The sequence below is a fragment of the Salvelinus fontinalis genome, chromosome 27 (assembly GCF_029448725.1).
Source record: "Salvelinus fontinalis isolate EN_2023a chromosome 27, ASM2944872v1, whole genome shotgun sequence".
In the NCBI taxonomy this organism is placed as follows: domain Eukaryota; kingdom Metazoa; phylum Chordata; class Actinopteri; order Salmoniformes; family Salmonidae; genus Salvelinus; species Salvelinus fontinalis.
Genome location: NC_074691.1, coordinates 31011161 through 31031032, shown reverse-complemented (window position 1 = coordinate 31031032; position 19872 = coordinate 31011161). Strand labels below are relative to the sequence as shown.

Below are 19872 nucleotides of genomic sequence, written 5' to 3'. Positions count from 1 at the left end.
ATTTTGGTGTTTTTCCTTTTTTTCGAATGAGCATCATGGGTAAAAAGACACGCCCGTCGAAACCTCTCAAACGTTTCCGCAAACTATCCTGTGGGCGCTTGATCTGATCATCTACATTCGGAATCACTGTTACGGAACTATCAGACTTTGAACTTTTCCATCCCAGGACAAATATGAGTGAAATCAAACCTACAAATCCAGCAGCCACTAACACTGGAGAGGAAAAGGACTGGGCCGCAGCAAAAGCCTTTTTTGACAGTTTAAAAACAAGGAAACCTAGACCCGTAAGTGATACATAAGCCGTTCTTATTTGTCTTTGCAGATAAAATAATTGTCTACACGGGTCTATAGTATACTATTAGCTAATCTCTTGTATCGTAATTTTTGTTTTCCATATAGCCCAAACCCCAATATGCCGTTACTATCGCCGTCTCTTCTCGCACCCTGTTTAACATGGTTGCGGAGCGGAAGATCTACGAGGAAGAGGGGGTCGAGAAGTATGTGACGTTTCAACAGGAGCACGAGAATGAGCCGCTCATGCCAGGTGTGGCGTTCCCTCTCGTGAAGGTAAATTAGAGGGATTGAATTAACATAGTTAAGGGTATGGCCTACCTGCATGTCTGTGCGTAGGAGAGTCAGAGGGTAGGGTTCCCTTACAATTGCATATTGATTCCTTAGTGGAGGTGAAGGGGAAACCTCATTCACTGTCATGCCAATGCATTTAGGCCTAGATACAATTTGTGTAATGCATCTAGAATAGTGTTTTGCTCAGAATTACAATAGGCAATATTGTTTCCCACTGTTATGCACCATCTACACATCAATGCATGAATGACACTCAAGTGGTGCAGTGGTCTAAGGCACTGCATCTCACTGCATCTCAGTGCTACAGGTGTCACTGTAGACCCTGGTTCAATCCCAGGCTATATCACAACCGGCCATGATCGGGAGTCCCATAGGGCGGTGCACAATTGGCCCAGCGTTGTCCGGGTTAGGGGAGTGTTTGGCCAGAGTAGGCCGTCATTGTAAAATAAGAATTTGTTCTTTATTGACTTGCCTAGTATAATGAAGGTTAAATAAAAACACTGTGGCAGGTTATTCTGGTTCTTCTTCCCATGCTCTATAATGGTATGCAAGCACAGGATTAGGCCATGTTGTAATATATAGCAGAACAACAAATGTCCCCTTCAGATAATCTGTGTGGGTGTGTTCGTGCATTTGTGCATGCGTGTGTGCCAGTGGCGATTTTAGCATGTAGATCATGTGGGATGTATGCCAACAAAGCCACAACACAAAACAATACATTAATTAGCACTATAACGGTGACAAACGAAGCCCACAAACTGTTAGGGCCAACATAAAGCTGTCCCAACAGCACCTTACTACTGCTACACCTGGCTATCAGTGGAGCCTTCTCTGGCAGCGAAACAGTTCATTCAGCATCATTTACTGACTTTTAAAAAAACATAGCAGATATGGCTGACTTGCTTAAACAAATGTGGTTTCTAATGACAATTGATATGTACAAACTATGGCATAAGGGGACGACAAGCAGATAAGAAGCAATCTGTAATTTCGATTAAGACATTAATGAGCAAGCAACAACGGACATAGGCAATATAACTATTTGTTCAGCACTTTTGAAATGTACAGCAACAGAATTCAGAACATGGGCAATTCTTACAGTGTACTGCCTGTACAACAAGTCAGAACCATAGGATAGATAAAGGGGGCATATAAACAGACAATGAAAGCTTTTACAATATTCAATGATTACATTTCTCTAAAACAGGTGATAGACTACATGTGCACCACCAAGTTAGAGCAGTAGGCGATATTAACCTTTCACTCCTCCCTACCCCGGGTCCGGGAGCACCCCCCCCCCAACCCCCCCCCCCAAAACTGATTAGCATCGCTAGCATAGTGCCACAATTAAATAGTAGCATCTAAATATCATTAAATCACAAGTCCAAGACACCTAATGAAAGATACAGATCTTCTGAATAAAGCCACCATTTCAGATTTTTAAAATGTTTTACAGGGAAGACAAAATATGTAAATCTATTAGCTAACCACGTTAGCAAAAGACACCATTTTTCTTTGTCCACCATTTTTTCTCAACACCAGTAGCTATCACCAATTCGGCCAAATAAAGATATTGATAGCCACTAACCAAGAAAAAACCTCATCAGATGACAGTCTGATAACATATTTATGGTATAGGATAGGTTTTGTTAGAAAAATGTGCATATTTCAGGTATAAATCATAGTTTACAATTGCACCCACCATCACAACTCGACTAGAATAAATACACAGAGCAACGTGTATTACCTAATTACTAATCATAAAACATTTCGAAAAAATACACAGCATACACTAATTGAAAGACACAGATCCTGTGAATACAGACAATATTTCAGATTTTCTAAGTGTCTTACAGCGAAAACACAATAAATCGTTATATTAGCATACCACATGTGCAAACATTACCAGAGCATTGATTCTAGCCAAAGAGAGCGAAAACGTAAATATCGCCAAAATATATTAATTTTTTCACTAACCTTCTCAGAATTCTTCAGATGACACTCCTGTAACATCATATTACAACATACACATAGAGTTTGTTTGAAAATGTGCATATTTAGCCACCAAAATCATGGTTAGACAATGAGAAAAATAGCCCAGCTGGTCAGAAAATGTCGTGCGCCATATTAGACAGTGATCTAGTCTTATACATAAATACTCATAAACTTGACTAAAAAAATATAGGGTGGACAGCGATTGATAGACAATTTAATTCTTAATACAATCGCTGAATTACATGTTTTTAATTATCCTTACTTTTCAATACAGGTTGTGCCAAGCGAAGCTACATCTAACAAAATGGCGGCATCAGCGATTAACATTTTTCGACAGAAACACGATTTATCATAATAAATTGTTCTTACTATGAGTTGTTCTTCCATCAGAATCTTGGGCAATGAATCCTTTCTTGGGTCTAATCGTCTTTTGGTCGAAAGCTGTCCTCTTGCCATGTGGAAATGCCCACTAACGGTCGGCATGAACTGGAAACGTGCCCAGAGGTTCAAAGTGTCTCAGAAAGAAATGCCTCAAAATCGCACTAAACGGATATAAATTGCTACAAAACGGTTTAAATAACTACCTTATGATTTTTTTAACACCTATAACGAGTAAAAACATGACCGGAGAAATATTACTGGCTAAACTAAAGCTTGGAAGGAGGCGAGTCCGACGTCCTCCGTGCGCCAGGCGCAGGCAGCAAAAGGAAGCTACTTCCGGTATTTGCTGTTTTATTCAGGCCCCGATTGCGCAATCGACTCCATTCAAAGCGTCACCACGTACTGACACCCAGGGGAAGACGTAAGCAGTGTCTGTTTCTCCATAGCATTTACAGTGACCTTTAAACTGACTCCAGATCAGTGGCCAAGATGTCTGAAATCTGACTCCATATCAGGAAAAGTGCTGTAGAATGAGTTCTGTTCCACTCAGAGACAAAATTCCAACGGCTATAGAAACTAGAGAGTGTTTTCTATCCAATAATAATAATAATATGCATATTGTACGAGCAATAATTGAGTACTAGGCAGTTTAATCCGTAGAGCAAATTATGCTAATGCGAAACAGCACCCCCTATAGTGGCAAGTTTAAGAGGTGAAAATAGACAAAATTGTTAGGGTGAGGCACATTGAACGCTGTTTGGGTCTTTGTGTGTCAAAAAAGATACACGTCATATAACACTATTTGACGGGTTAAATAAACTTTTAATTTGACCCGTCAAATAACACAATTATATTATAGAATGTTGTGTGTGCTGAATTTGCACGTGCAAGCCAAGCGCCACCACTACTATCCGTAGCATTGTCAAAGCTGTACATGTAACAGTATAACTTTACGGCGTCCCCTCGCCCCGACCCGGGCGCGAACCAGGGACCCTCTGCACACATTAACAACTGACACCCACGAAGCGTCGTTACCCATCGCTCCACAAAAGCCGCGGCCCTTGCAGAGCAAGGGGCAACACTACATCTAGGTTTCAGAGCAAGTGACGTAACTGATTGAAACGCTACTAGCGCGTACCCGCTAACTAGCTAGCCATTTCACATCCGTTACATACAAAACAAGTTTGCAAACAAGCACACACCGGGCCACGAACGAAGTGTTTACAATACCGCGTTGGTGAAAATAGACCAAATTAGTAGGGTGAGGCACACGGGCTACTAACAGCTTACCCACAATATACACGTAGAATTACTTTCTTAGCTACAATATCCATATCTCTCTGGCATCCTACATAATTTATGAAGCAGCATAAGACATTTTTTGCACTCACGTTGTTGTGATGTGCTTGAACAGGAAAGTGGCGCGGCGGTCCTCCATGGCGAAATTTTGTCATTAAAGAGAATTGAATGACCGTTCAAAATGTATTTTCCCAGTTTTCGCTGTTTATTCCCGACTTCCCAGTTGCAATGCTTGCAGTTAGCCGCTGTCACCAATTCCTTACAAACCACTCATTGTTGAATTTGCGATCTCCAAATTGTTGTGAAATGTTTATGTCCGATGGCTGATGAGCACGAATGCATTTTATCTATCATTTTCTCTTCATTATTTCTCTTCATATGACAAGGATTAAAAAGGATTTGCCAGTAGATTGTTGACTTGATTCATGATGATGACTGCTAGCTAAGATTGTGAAAGTATGATGTTGACATGATCAGTCCAATCAAAGCTACTGTACTTATAACTTGATTTGACGTCATTTCTGTGACCAATAACCTTGAGTCTTCTTGGAAGGGCACTTGTAATATAACTCTATGGCAGGACCCAAAGGGCTAAACTGTTGGACGTCTACCCTTACTAAGGACTGAAGCTTGGCGATTGCGTAAGGTTCCCATGAGTGACAGAACACTGAGCCAATCACGGCGCAATGCTCTTATTTTCTGCTGGCTTGCCCCACCACCACAGAAAGCACTGAGCTAGGATGAAACACCTGCATTTTGGAGCTGCCTTACTCAAGTAAACAAAAAAGAGACCATGTTTGTATGGGGCTTTATAAACTCAATTATATATATATATTTTTACATTGTTTGCAAACTGATATGTGACATGTATTAATGCCAAAATAACATGCAAAACAGGCAAGCCCCCCTCCCCCTCAAAATATGTATTTATATATATTTATTTTATATTTTTATATTTATATTTATATATATATAACTGCCCCACCTGTTCTGAATGACGGGTCACCACTGGTGTGTGCACATGTTACAATTTGGGACTGAATATTCTGAAGCAACACCCTAGAAGTAGTTGCTCTGCTCTAGTACAAACCAGACAACTTTTGTCATTGTTTCTTCAATTCTGTCCTGAAAACACGCACGCACGCACGCACGCACGCACGCACGCACGCACACACACACACACACACACACACACACACACACACACACACACACACACACACACACACACACACTGCAGGCTCTGATGACGGTGAACTCCAGACTGAGGCAGCTCTACCCCGACAGCGAGGAGCTGTTTGATATCGTCCTGATGACTAATAACCACGCCCAGGTTGGGGTGCGCCTCATCAACAGCATCAACCACTACGGTCCGTAAAACACGCCTGCAACACGCCTACATCTCAAACAATGCTCTGTAACGCGTACTGCAATGTTACAGCCACGCCTACAATGGTATAAGACACACCTGTTTTGTAAAGTATGTTCATGTTTCATTGAATGATTGGACATCCAACTTTATGCTGTTCTTTTGACCAAATATGTTGTTTTTAATGTTTATATGCTGTTGTTCATGATATGTAGTGGCAATCTTTGGCTACCAGCCTGATGACCATACCATCACATTTCTATGAGTTTCTGATAAAAAAACAATGGTTCCCTCTACCTAACAGATTTACCCATTGAGAGATTCTGTATGACCGGAGGGCAAAGCCCCATTGGCTATCTGAAGGCCTACATGACCAACCTGTACCTCTCCAAGGATGGAGAGAAAGTCACCGAGGCCATTGAGGAGGGTAGGTGGGGATGCTACTGGTTTAAGATGGACTGGTTTAGGTTGGCATGGATGCTAAGTCAAAAACTGTAGATGTACATTGTGGTAACACTTTATAGTATAGCCTACAGCTGTAATGCATGGATGATGCTGTTGTAATAGGTTGTGACTAGATGGTATACAGCAGGGGTCGGGAACCTTTTTGACTAAGAGAGCCATGAAAGCAAAAAATTTGGAAATTTATTTCAGTGAGAGCCATATAATATATTTTAAAAGTGAATTCAACTAAATGTCAGTATAATAAGCCTCTGAATTTGTCGAAGTGCCGCTTTACATTCGACCGTTTCATCGATGTAATTTTGTCATTGCAAACTAGACACACCGCAGAACCTGCTCTCTCCACAAAGGCGAATTCTTCGGTCCATTCGTCCTGAAATGTACGATACTCGTCATCTTTTTTTCTTTTCGCCATCTTCTTCGTCGAAGGGTTAGCTTTGAGCTAATGACTGAGCAGACTGATTCAAAAGGAAGCGTTTACCTGTTTTACCTAGCAACGGCCAACGTAGGCCAGTATCATTTAATTCAAATAATGGACAATTGCTCTTGCAGCCCTGAACAGGACATGGGCAGTGAAAAATCGATGGATGGATTAAAACAAGTGAGAATAGGCCTCCCGGGTGGCGCAGGGGTCTAGAGCACCAGAGTCTCTGGGTTCGCGCGATTGGATACCACGAAAATTGGGGAGAAAAGGGGATAAAAAATTTATAAATTTTTATTTATTTTTTTAAAGTGAGAATATTTAGTTTTATCTGCGAGCCAGATGCAATCATCAAAAGAGCCACACCTGGCTCGGGAGCCATAGGTTCCCGACCCCTGGTATACAGCCAATGACAAGTTTTCAAATGAACTACCATAAGAGTTTGGACTTAATTTTGGAGAGGATGAGTTGGATTTCACTGTTAGTGTTACACACAACATAATTGTGCAGTTTCAGTTAATAAAACTGACGATTGTTTTATTTTTGTTGAAAGTACTGATGATGAGGGTACTGTTGGTTGTATGCGTGTGCTTGCTGTAACTGTCACCTACTAATGTCATCCCCCATCACCCTATGAAGCTAGTTCCACAGTACTTGCAGGATTAAGTATATTGTGTCCCGGTGTTGTTGCCGTTCATGTTCACCCCATTGGGTAGACTGCGTCATGGTGACATCTAGATGCTTACCAATATGAGTTATTTCTCGGGTAGTACAAGACTAAAATCCTAGACAAAAATTAACACAAATTGGTCACGTTATACTAGCTACCGCCGGCGACTCAGTGAAAGTACAGCTGTCCAGTGGGAAGCACATCGCCGGTGCACTGGTCATTCACACTGGTTTGCCCTGTCGTCGTTATTACAGAGGGCAATAACGTCAGCTAATTGTCATCGCCAAGTGACTCATAGCTAGCTAACTAACCTACTCTCTAGCTAGCCGTGGCCATAGTAACAGAAACAGACAAATTGCACAGCGAGAGAATGGCAATTTTTGCGTCACTTCCGTAGCTTTATACCATCTAGCCATAACTGTTGTAAGCGTTGCAAGACTTGTTATGAGCATATATGTCCCTTATGTCTTATAAACAGGCATTGCTGCAGCAACCATGTTTGCATCTGGAGATGTGGAGAACCAGCTTTCTGACACACAGCTGAAAGTAGCCTTTGATGGAGACGCTGTCCTCTTCTCTGACGAGTCGGAGATCATCGTGAAACAACACGGCCTGGACACGTTCTTTGAGCACGAGAAGGAATTTGAGAACAAACCTCTTGCACAGGTGATCATGAGAGGACTCTGAAGCGGAATACATGTCTCCATTTTATGTTAGCTTTTGACATGGTCGTTTGTGTCAGATTTCCATGATTTCCTTATCTCCCTATAGAGGGCTTATAGATGTTCGACTAACTAGCAAGAAACATTTTAACTAACTATCCCATTATTCCTAATACTAGACCTAACCCTTTCCTTATCCCTACCAAGTTGTTGCATATCTAAAGACCATCTATAATAGGGGGCTAGCCCAATAAAGTGGAACCCATTTATGTATTATATGCTTTGGACAAAAGTAAAAACAATACTATGCTAACCCTATGTCTCATTGTTTCACTCAGGGTCCCTTGAAGTGTTTCCTGGAGGCGCTGGGGAAGCTCCAGAGAAAGTTCTACGCCAAGAATGAGCGTATGAACTGCCCCATTCGTACCTACCTGGTAACAGCCCGCAGTGCAGCCAGCTCAGGGGCCCGTGTCCTCAAGACCCTCAGGAGCTGGGGCCTGGAGATCGACGAAGCCCTGTTCCTAGCCGGGGCCCCCAAAGGGCCCCTCCTGCAGAAGATCCGGCCCCACATATTCTTTGACGACCAGATGTTCCACATCGAGGGAGCCAAGGAGCTGGGGACCATCGCTGCACACGTGCCTTATGGCATCGGACAGAAGTATCACAAGGGGGAACTTATTGAGCATCCTGACAAAGGTGTCAAAGACAAGAAGTGAAGAGCCTCCTAGTGGTGGGGAGATATCATACGTTATGCAAATGCTTAGTTGCACACAAACCTGTCATCAGCTGTAGGACCTTTATTGTTTATCAGGATTTTGTATTATTTCTCTTTTTTACACTTTATTACAAACATCTTTATCAGAGAATGTTGTAGTAACAGGAGAGAAAAACACATAGTTTAGGACTGTAGATGTAATACTCACATCAGGGACCAATGCCGCCTAATGTTCTCTGTCATAAGGAGAGAAATAATCACTTTCCTACAATCCTCATCACCATCACATTGTAGTCTTTAATAGTATTTGGTAAAATATGTAGTTTTTTATGAAAATGTATGTCAGTGTGTTCAAATTTTGTATAGTGTGTTCAAATTTTACACATGAAAGTATATTTAGCAAAGTGTATTTTATATCTTTAGATATGCGCACTCTAGTAAACGTACAAGTTAGAATGGTTATTGATATGAAGCGCTGCAAAAAAAATATGCGTTTTGGTTTTACTGCACACCATACAAAAACATACATTAACACATTATTATTTATTATTTACACTTAGATGCAGTAATGATCTTAAGCACTGACAAATTCGTAACATATTGTAAGAAATGGAATTCAAAAAAAAAAAAAAATCTTTTTTTTTGCAGGACATGACATCACACAAAATGGATGATGTAGTACACAATTATGCATATTTTTCGGGGACCCATTTTGGCCTGTGAGCATGACTTAAAAAAATATTGTCTAAAATATACTAAACTTTAGAAGCAACACTTTAATATTCAATAATTATTTTTGCTATCCAAGCATTGTTCTAGTCTATTCCATTTTCTTATTCCATTTAAAAAAAAATGTTTTTAGACGCAAGAAATCTCACCTTGCTCTTAGTAAAGCTGAATTAGGCTATATGGCTATATCAACATCTCAAGCAAGCTAGTTCTATACATATCTATTCCACTAGTAAAATGTTACATGTCAGGTATTTTGTTACAAATAGTTTACAGTTGAATATAGAGTACGTAGAAGGACAGTCTATATTGTATGTTGAACATTAACTATTTGTATTTTTTCTTTTTTGTGTGTTAACACATATTTTTGGAATTATTCAAATGTCTATTTTTAAGAATATCCCGTCTGTATTTTTTCACTTTTAACTTAACATAAAGATTTATCTTGTGCATATTGCAGTAAGGTTAAATAAAGGTTTAAAATAGATGTAAATGGTTGATTCATGTTTTTATGTATTATCCACACATTGATACAAACCCGATTGAGATGTTGTGGCAGGACCTGAAACAAGAAGTTCATCCTCGAAAACCCACAAATATCGCTGAGTTAAAGCAGTTCTGCATGTAAGAGTGGGCCAAAGTTCCTCCACAGTGACGTGAGAGACTGAACAACAACTACAGGAAGTGTTTGATGGTGGTCATTGCAGCAAAATGGGATACAAGCAGTTATTGAATGTAAGGGGGTAATTACTGTATCACACTGGGACATTTGGGTGTTGTATAACTGTGTTTATAAAAAAATAAATAATAATATCTCATTTTTTATTATTTGTTCAGTCAGGCTCCTTTTATCTAATTTTAGGTTTTGGTTGAAGATCTAGTAACATTCAGTGTAAAAGATTAGCAAAAATAGAGAAAATCAGAAAGGGGGAAATACTTTTTCAGGGCACTGTATATAATGTGTGGATTCCCCTAGAGTCTGAATGTTAGGAGATGATCACACATGACTAGTGTATCTGTTGGTTATAAGTATGTGTCAGGATGGGGGATCCATTGGGGATGTCAACAACACTTGACTGTATCCTGCTCGCAGGGGGCTAGCATGTGGCACGCCTTTAGACTGTGTTACATAGTAGTGACACAACACATACACAGGGATATGTCTGCATAATGTCAACAGGAAACTGTGATATGATAATGACATGTCTATTTATAGCTTCCTGAGGCCCAGCAATTACATTTTGTCCACTCTAATGGACATTTGTTTTTGGTCTGTATCTCTGAGTACATACATGCCACTGTGTTAGGTCCTGTTGTCCCTTTGAGAGACATTCTGGGCTTTTCAATGATATCACATGTGCAGGGGTGTGACCTGGAGAACTTTATCTTCCTGGTTTTTCAAAATGGCTGCCAACTTAATTAGAACAGTTTATGGTAAGAAAAAAGGTAAGGCCAGAATTCAATCTGATCGTGCTTTGTCAGCAATGCAGGTTTTAAAGGCAATGTGCCCGCATCCGCAGAGACCACATTCACAGTAAACACTACATATGTTGGCTAATGGCGCATTGTCCAAATCTACAGTCAGATTAAATCCTGGCCTAAATGTGTGTTGTTGTGTCATTATATATGTTGTTAGTTTGATATTCTATTCTGTTTCTAGTAAGTCAAATATCTCAGAAATAGTTTGGTGAGTTTTCAGAGCAGTGTAATATTTGATTAGAGCTAAATAAGAGCTTGTTTATACTGTGATGTCCTCTTTAGTGGACATCATGATGCGTCAACTATGTTCTCTATACTGTACCCTTTTACTGTAATGTAACATGGTTCATATGTTCTATTAACCTATTCCTTATGTTCACTACAGAGCACATACAATAAAACATAACAAATATATGCTATTTCTTTACAAACTAGTGTAATAAAGATAGATCTGTACACACTTCAGTGGATTTTACAGTGGCTTTACATTTTCTTAGTACTCTGATTTTCTAGTTTACCCTACTTTGGGACAAGAAAGTTCTGCTAGCATACATTCCTGATTCAGTTAAGCAAACAAGGAATTGTATTGCAGTTGGTATGTCTTTTTGTCAGATCAGATTGGGTATAATCTATTTGCTGTATCTCCTTTTTAGTTTGGAATGCTTACAATGTCATCACGTATTTAATTTTCTCTTCCCTTTCCTCATTTCTTGTCACGCCCTGATCTGTTTCACCTGTCCTTGTGCTTGTCTCCACCCCCTCCAGGTGTCGTCCATCTTCCCCATTTTCCCCTGTGTATTTATACCTGTATTTCCTGTCTGTCTGTTGCCAGTTCATCTTGTTTGTTCAAGTCAACCAGCGCTTCTCTTGTTTTCTCCTCCTCCTGGTTTTGACCCTTGCCTGTCCAGACTCTGAGCCTGCCTGCCCGACCACTCTGCCTGTCCAGACTCTGAGCCTGCCTGCCCGACCACTCTGCCTGTCCAGACTCTGAGCCCGCCTGCCCGACCACTCTGCCTGTCCAGACTCTGAGCCCGCCTGCCCGACCACTCTGCCTGTCCAGACTCTGAGCCCGCCTGCCCGACCACTCTGCCTGTCCAGACTCTGAGCCCGCCTGCCCGACCACTCTGCCTGTCCAGACTCTGAGCCCGCCTGCCCGACCACTCTGCCTGTCCAGACTCTGAGCCCGCCTGCCCGACCACTCTGCCTGTCCAGACTCTGAGCCCGCCTGCCCGACCACTCTGCCTGTCCAGACTCTGAGCCCGCCTGCCCGACCACTCTGCCTGTCCAGACTCTGAGCCCGCCTGCCCGACCACTCTGCCTGTCCAGACTCTGAGCCCGCCTGCCCGACCACTCTGCCTGTCCAGACTCTGAGCCCGCCTGCCCGACCACTCTGCCTGTCCAGACTCTGAGCCCGCCTGCCCGACCACTCTGCCTGTCCAGACTCTGAGCCCGCCTGCCCGACCACTCTGCCTGTCCAGACTCTGAGCCCGCCTGCCCGACCACTCTGCCTGTCCAGACTCTGAGCCCGCCTGCCCGACCACTCTGCCTGTCCAGACTCTGAGCCCGCCTGCCCGACCACTCTGCCTGTCCAGACTCTGAGCCCGCCTGCCCGACCACTCTGCCTGTCCAGACTCTGAGCCTGCCTGCCCGACCACTTTGCCTGCCCCAGGCCCTGAGCCTGCCTGCCGTCCTGTGCCTTTGCCACTACTCTGGATTATCGACCCCTGCCCTCCTTGACCTGTCGTTTCCCTGCCCCGGTCGATACAATAAACATTGTTACTTCAACACAGTCTGCACTTGGGTCTTACCTGAAACCTGATATTTATCTCATTCCAACCACATTCTATGTGTTCTAATCTTTCTAAATCACCTGCTTGGTCATCCCATCACATCCCTGGCCTCTCCTCCCTCCCTTTCAGTTTCTCCATAGCACTGTTACAGGCACGTCGCCATCTTGGTTCATCTTTTAGCCAGCATGGTGTTTAACCTCTGCTTGTTACTGATAATAACCTTATATATCACTGAAATGGATGACGGGAATTCAGATTTCATGGAACAGAGCTGAAATACCTTACTTTACAAGTTGTAGTAAACTTAATAGGCTAACTAAAACTTTTGACAAGTCCTCTCAATTTACAGATGTATACATTTTAAGTTGGATGAGCTATAATTGTCACGCCCTGATCTGTTTCACCTGTCCTTGTGATTGTCTCCTCCCCCTCCAGGTGTCGCTTATTTTCCCTGGTGTATTTATCCCTGTGTTTCCTGTCTCTCTGTGCCAGTTCATCTTGTATGTTCAAGTCAACCAGCATGTTTTTCCCGTGCTTCTGCTTTTCTATTCTATTTTACTAGTCCTCCCGGTTTTGACCCTTGCCTGTTTTTCTGGACTACATTCCCGCCTGCCTGACCATTCTGCCTGCCCTGACCTCGAGCCTGCCTGCCATTCTGTACCTCTGAACTGGTTTTGACCTTTTTCCTGTCCACGACCATTCTCTTGCCTACCCCTTTTGGATTATTAATTAACATCTTAGACTCTAACCATCTGCATCTGGGTCTCACCTTGTGTCCTTATAATAATATAGTATTTTTCTCAACTATGGAAATTAATTTGTTATTGACAGATGGCTGCTATATATTTTTGACTTTGGTTGAGACAAGTATGTTAATTATTGTACTTAGAGTCCCTTTTGACTCCTTTCCTGTTTCAGTCCAAATCCAATCAATGGACCAGACATCCTGAATCAGTTTTAAGGCCAGATTCCACTCCCATGTACTCATGTGTCATTGCCAAACAATGAAGCAACATGATTATGACAAAGAGGGGCTAGGATTGGAATGTTAGCACATACAGTACAAACTTGATTTCTCCAGGCTAGACCAGACAGTGGGTTCTCAAAGCTGTCTCGAGTAACCACACACCACAAAACAAATCCATTTACTTTTTTGTTGCTATATCTGGTTTAATGCATCATATTTCAGCCTCTGAAAACCAGTATATGTTTTAATTGTAAACTGGTTCCTGAGAAGTAAATTAACTCAAATAAAGTAAAATACACGCTGAAAGCCAGATGTATTTTAAACCAACACAGTATTCTAAATTGTGGGTCTCAGCAAACTAAACTCTCTTGTTTGATCAACATGGCTGTTTCTGTTGCAAAGGCAAACTTCAATATTCACGTTCACACACTATTGTTTTTCAAACTCAATTCACATTGAGCAAAAATCATTGGGTTGATTGAGTATTTAATGTCAGCTCAACAAATTCCCAATTTTAGGTCCAGTCAACTTGGAAATCTAAGCTCACTGGACTTTTTCTAAGGCTGTTGATCCCTTTTGTGAACTCAGTGCAGTTTGCTTCATTTAGTCCATCGTGAACGCTCCAAAGAAACTCAGACCACTCAAAAGAGCACCAGAAGCGGACCCAGCTGAGACCATCTCAAGAGGTGGTCTGTGTTCCATTTGCTTGAATTCTTCAGTCCGGTTCCTTTTTTTAGGGCAATGTGAACACAAAGCTCTCCAGGTTCGTCACTTTTTCTATGTGATGGGATTACTCGATCCGGTAGAATACGATGATACGAGCGCTTATTTCAGAGAGCGTTACGTAAGCCACGCCCCAGTGGGCAGAGCTAGGCATGTTAGACTGGGACACGTTTTAAAGCGATAAAAAGCCTCTCATTTTACAGTGGGTCCGCAATGGTTCTGTATAGCATTGCTATCCTAATATATTTGAGACCAGTGTATTGCAATGAATTTTGTCTGTGACTTAATAAGTAAAATATCTTTGAATTTGTATTTATTATGGATCCTAATTAGTTCCTGCCAAGGCAGCATCTACTCTTCCTGGGGTCCAGCAAAATTAAGACAGTTACACCATTTTAAAAACATTACAATACATTCACAACAGATTTCACAACACATTAAGTGTGTGCCCTCAGGTCCCTACTCTACTACCACATATTTACAACACAAAATCCATTTGTACGTGTGTGTATAGAGTATTTGTTATCGCGTGTGTGTGTATGCATGTGTCTGTGCCTGTGTTTGTGTCTCGTCACAGTCCCCACTGTTCCATAAGGTGTATTTGTATCTGTTTTTTAAATCTAATTCTACTGCTTGCATCAATTACTTGATGTGGAATAGAGTTCCTTGAACTCATGGCTCTATGTAGTACTGTCTGTTCTGGACCTGGGGACTGTGAAGAGACCTCTGGTGACATGTCTTGTGGGGTATGCATGGGTGTCCGAGCTGTGTGCCAGTAGTTCAAACAGACGGCTCGGTGCATTCAACATGTCAACCGTAGTCCACACGACTGAACAGTAGTCCATGTGCAACAAAACTAGGGCCTGTAGGACTTGCCTTTTTGATAGTGCTGTTAAGAGTGGCAGAGCAGTGCTTTATTATAGACATACTTCTCCCCATCTTAGATACTGTTGTAACAATATGTTTTGACCATGACAGTTTTTAATCTAGGGTTACTCCAAGCAGTTTAGTCACCTCAACTTGCTCAATTTCCACATTATTCACTACAAAATTTAGTTGAGGTTTAGGGTTTAGAGAATGATTTGACCCAAATACAAGGTTTTAGCTTTTTAAATATTTAGGCCTAACTTATTCCTTGCTACCCATTCTGAAACTAACTGCAGCTCTTTTTTAAGGAGGTTTCCAAAAAAAGTCAAAAAATATTCTGTTTCATGTTTTGGGTTACCAGGCGTCATTTTTCAAAACGGTTTTAAATGCTTCATTTTGGCCTTTTAAAAACAAAATGTTATTTTCGACTATGAAATCCAAAAAGCACTTTTTTAAAGGGGTTGATAAGTTTTTTCTAATTTATTCACATTTTTGACTTCATATTAAATCAGATTGCAAATGCACAAAACATATTCCTTAAGTACAAGTAAACATTTCAAAAAAAATTATGATAATAAAATGTGACTAAAGTATCTTCATACAGTTCTTATACATGTGTAAATGACCTAAAAATCGAAAGAATTTCAAAAAACGGTCCAGAAAACACTTTTTTAAAGGAGGTTATACGTTTTTTCCAAATTTTGGACATTTTTTACTTTTGACTTCCTATGAAATCACATTCCAAATGCACAAAACATATACCTTAAGTTCAAATAAAATTTCCCAAAAAATTATGTTAATAAAATTTGAAAAAAGTATTTTCATATAGTTCTTACACATGTGTAATTGACATAAAACTCGAAAGAATTTCGAAAAATGGTCCAGAAAGCACTTTTTAAGGGGGTGATAAGTTTTTGCCAAAACTTTCAAAATCTCAAAATTTTACTCTTGGGTCTTGACTTGCGTTACTAAAGGCCTATGAAAAATTAGAATAGACCGCACTCGCCCACTATAGGAATTTTGGAGTGTTACACAGCTCATTTGCAGCATGGCATTTGCCATCAACTTTGGATGAAACACCGCCAGAAGTAGTGTACTTGTCCATCGTGTATATGCTCCGCTCGGTGCCAATAACTTGCCATGTTATTTTGTACAATTGGGGGGGGGTGACTTCCCTTACATTGCCAATTACTTTAATGATTTTTTAATTGGCAAGATTAGCAAAGTTAGGCATGACATTGTCAGCAACAAATTCTGACACTACACAACCAAGTATATCTGACCAAATTATGAAAGACAAGCATTGTAAGTTTGAATTCCATAAATTACGTGTAGAAGAGGTGAAAAAAAGTATCGTTGGCTATCAACAATGGCAAGCCACCGGGTTCTGACAAATTGGATGGAAAATTGCTGAGGATAACAGTGGACGATATTTCCACTTCTATTTGCCATATCTTCAATTTAATCCTATGAAAAGTGTGTGCGCTCAGGTCTGGAGGGAAGAAAAGTCATTCCGCTACCTAAGAATAGTAAAGCCCACTTCATGAGGGTTGCCTAATCACACACTTAAAGTTTTGGCGCTGTGAATTTTGGGCCTCCTCTGAAATATGTGATAGTTGGCTTCTAAAGGAGTTGGAAAAAGTGAGTTTGGAGTCAGATGGTATCAGTTTGGTGTCTGAAAATATCCAATTGACTGATGGACACTTGCTAGTTGAATTTTGTTGACACTTGCTAGTTGACTTGCTAGTTGACTTTTGTACAATTGCAATATGTTTCAACGCGGGGGTACCAGCACCAAAATCGACATGATGAAATTTCACGCAACGAGCGATGGAGAGGAACCACTATCACTGCCCGGCCATCCTGAGGTCATCAGGACGTTGACTTTTGTATTTCTAAGGTATTTAAAGAATGCACGTTACATTTGCAATATGATTCAACATCACATCATATTGCAAATCTAACGGGCATTTGCAATGTGAAAAACATCACATCATATTGCAAATGTAACGTGCATTCTCTTAAATACTTTAGAAATGCAAAAGTCAACGTCCTGATGACCTCAGGATGGCCGGGCAGTGATAGTGGTTCCTCTCCATCGCTCGTTGCTTGAAATTTCATCATGTCGATTTTGGTGATGGTACCCCCGCGTTGAAACATATTGCAATTGTACAAAAGTCAACTAGCAAGTCGGTGTCCATCAGTCAATTGGATATTGTCAGACACCAAACTGATACCATCTGACACCAAACTCACTTTTTCCAACTCCTTTAGAAGCCAACTATAACATATTTCAGAGCAGGCCCAAAATTCACAGCGCCTTCCATTTAAACCATAATAAAACAAGTAATACGTAGTTATGTTCTAGCTGCGGGTCCAATTTTCACATTATGTTTAGCCCTATGTGAGGCGACCTCGAATCCCAAGTTTCGGCTCGATAGGTCATTCGGTGCCCGAGCAAAACCCTAATTGGTGCTGAAATTCCACTTTTTTCATTGCCTTGCTACAGGGTGCTTGAATGAGCAATCGGACAGAATCGTTGGAGTCCGTCTCTATGGGCAGAGCCGGTTTCAATGCACCTAGTCTTGAGACTCTGGGACGTTTCTAAATGTCGTCAGTTTCGTTGAGCTCAAAATGAATTGAAAACACTGCAAATACACAAGGCTTTTTATCGGTCCGAGAACCTTCTAGAGCCACATAAATCACCGTGCACAATCGACTTGAGGTCTAGAACAGGTTTGTAAATTTTCAGAACTCTAGGTCTGACGGTTCTTTAAAAGTTCAAACAAAAGTAACTACTACATGCACTGTCTGCCTCTTAGCCCCTCAGTGTGTCCCTCCATCATTTCTGTGTGGGTGTGTATTATTATTATTATTTTTTAAATCTGATGGGATGAATGACTGATTTACAGTTCAGGAGGGTTGTCTATTCACATATATGAAGTTTTGGAAAGATTTGACATTTTTAACCCTTTGAAACAGCCCATTTGACACCAATTATGGCACTTCCGGTTGAAAATAAACACATATCATCACTGGAGTATGCTGTTACAGAATCCTGAGTTTTAAGTCTTTATGTTAAAAATTGACTGATTTACATAGGGTTGAATGCACTATTTCTCTCAAACTGCAGGTTGGGTATGGCAAACACTTTTAGGGTGATTTAACCACTTCCGGTTGCTCCAGGACGCTTAGAATCGACACAGATAGACCTCATGGTGGCTTGATGGACTGACATCAAAGACAGGTTCATAAGACAATCATAACCCACATAGGCTTTAGGTTGAATTTAGAGGTGCAGTCAATGTATTCCAATGGGAGACATTTCATTGTAAACTGTTTGATGTAAACACCTTCTTTTTACTGTCAAGGGTTAATGCCACAAGGTCGGGGTTAGGCTTGCACAGATCGGGAGGACCTTAAGAACACTCCTGAGGTGAAATTGTGTTTTTAACCTTAACGGTTCTCTCTCTGTGTCCCAAAAGCAAATGAAATTGACATTGAGGTCAAAAGGTCATTTGTGTCCGTTCTCTTGTAACGGTCGCTGCGCTCAGACCGAGCGAGCTACGGTCAAGCGTGGCGTCTCGTTGAACTCGGCACGGCCTGGAGATAATAGTAATGCCATTGCAGGCTTTGTGTGTCTTTAAGCACCGTACTTTTTCACTCCATCCTTCCTTTTTGTGTGTGTGTGTTTGTGTGAGAGAGATTTTTTTTGACATCTGTTGGGAAAAATGACTGATTACAGTTCATGAGGGTTGTCTAATCACACAAGTGAAGTTTTGAAAAGATCTGACCTTTATTACCCATCAAACCTGACCCTATGGCACCATTTTAAGGGACTTCCAGTTGACATAGGAAGCTGAACGTGAACACATACCCTCCTTGGCGTAGGCTCTTATATAATATTGAGTTTTAAGTCTTTATGTTAAGAACTGACTTATTTAAAGAGGGTTAAATGAGTGTGTGTTATTTCATAAAATCATATAAAATCACAGGATTCTCGCAGAGCTTCGAGACCCACTTTAAAAATGTACGTCTGAACACACTGCAACTGGATCTGTGATTTAAAAATAAAAAAAATCCTCTTTGTGAACATCACCAAAAGGTCAATGTACGATTTCTCTTAAATTACGATAGATAAATGGCTGTTTTTTTTCCCCCTGACACCGTATGCTTATGTACTTTGACATGAAGCGGTCAAATTAGCACCCTACTTGCGTTTTAACCCTTTAATCCCAGAAAAATGGCCATAACTCAAAAAGCTCCGAGGTCTCGACGCCATCTCGTTCGGGGCCAACTGCCCATTACTCCAAACCTACGCTCGCCGAGTTTCGTCTTCGAAATATTTTCAGTTTAGGAGAAAAGGCCGCGCTCGTTTGCCACGTGCTCGTGCGCTTGCAATATGATATATTTTCCCTCTTGTGGGAATTTTCGAGAATGCGGAAAAAAGTCAAAAATTTGTCATTTTTATAAAACGGAAACCGAAAGTCCGAGACGTTTTTTTGAGTGACTTCCTGAAAGAGCTCTCCGCCGCCCCCGGCCTGACGCCGTCCGCGATTTTCTGCGACGTCGCAAGACGTCAGGTAAGGGACCGTACATTTGCAATGGGACTTTCTTCACTAACCATACGGCTCCCGTCTCAGAGTTCCCTTAAGGTATGTCAGTGGGTTTGGTGATGAATGAGCCATCTGATTCAATGAATGATGGAACTGAGTTTGCCTGTTTGCCCCAAAATTCATTTAAGGTGCTCCAAAGCTT

General features: G+C 41.2%; 1 protein-coding gene across 1 annotated transcript; it reads left to right on the top strand.

Moving 5' to 3' along the window:
- Positions 1-44: 44 nt before the first annotated feature.
- On the top strand, positions 45-9775 carry LOC129825453 (cytosolic 5'-nucleotidase 1A-like). Its single transcript, XM_055885564.1, has 6 exons — positions 45-284; positions 400-567; positions 5501-5630; positions 5934-6056; positions 7661-7848; positions 8183-9775. Exons 1-6 carry the CDS (start codon positions 174-176, stop codon positions 8558-8560), a joined length of 1098 nt encoding a protein of 365 aa, XP_055741539.1. The 5' UTR covers positions 45-173; the 3' UTR covers positions 8561-9775.
- Positions 9776-19872: the final 10097 nt, after the last annotated feature.

Coding starts and splice junctions, on each gene's coding strand:
- LOC129825453 (XM_055885564.1), top strand. CDS start 174: ATGAGTGAAATCAAACCTACAAATCCAGCAGCCACTAACACTGGAGAG. Junction 5,631..5,933: donor CAACAGCATCAACCACTACG/GTCCGTAAAACA, acceptor TCTACCTAACAG/ATTTACCCATTGAGAGATTC. Junction 6,057..7,660: donor CACCGAGGCCATTGAGGAGG/GTAGGTGGGGAT, acceptor TCTTATAAACAG/GCATTGCTGCAGCAACCATG.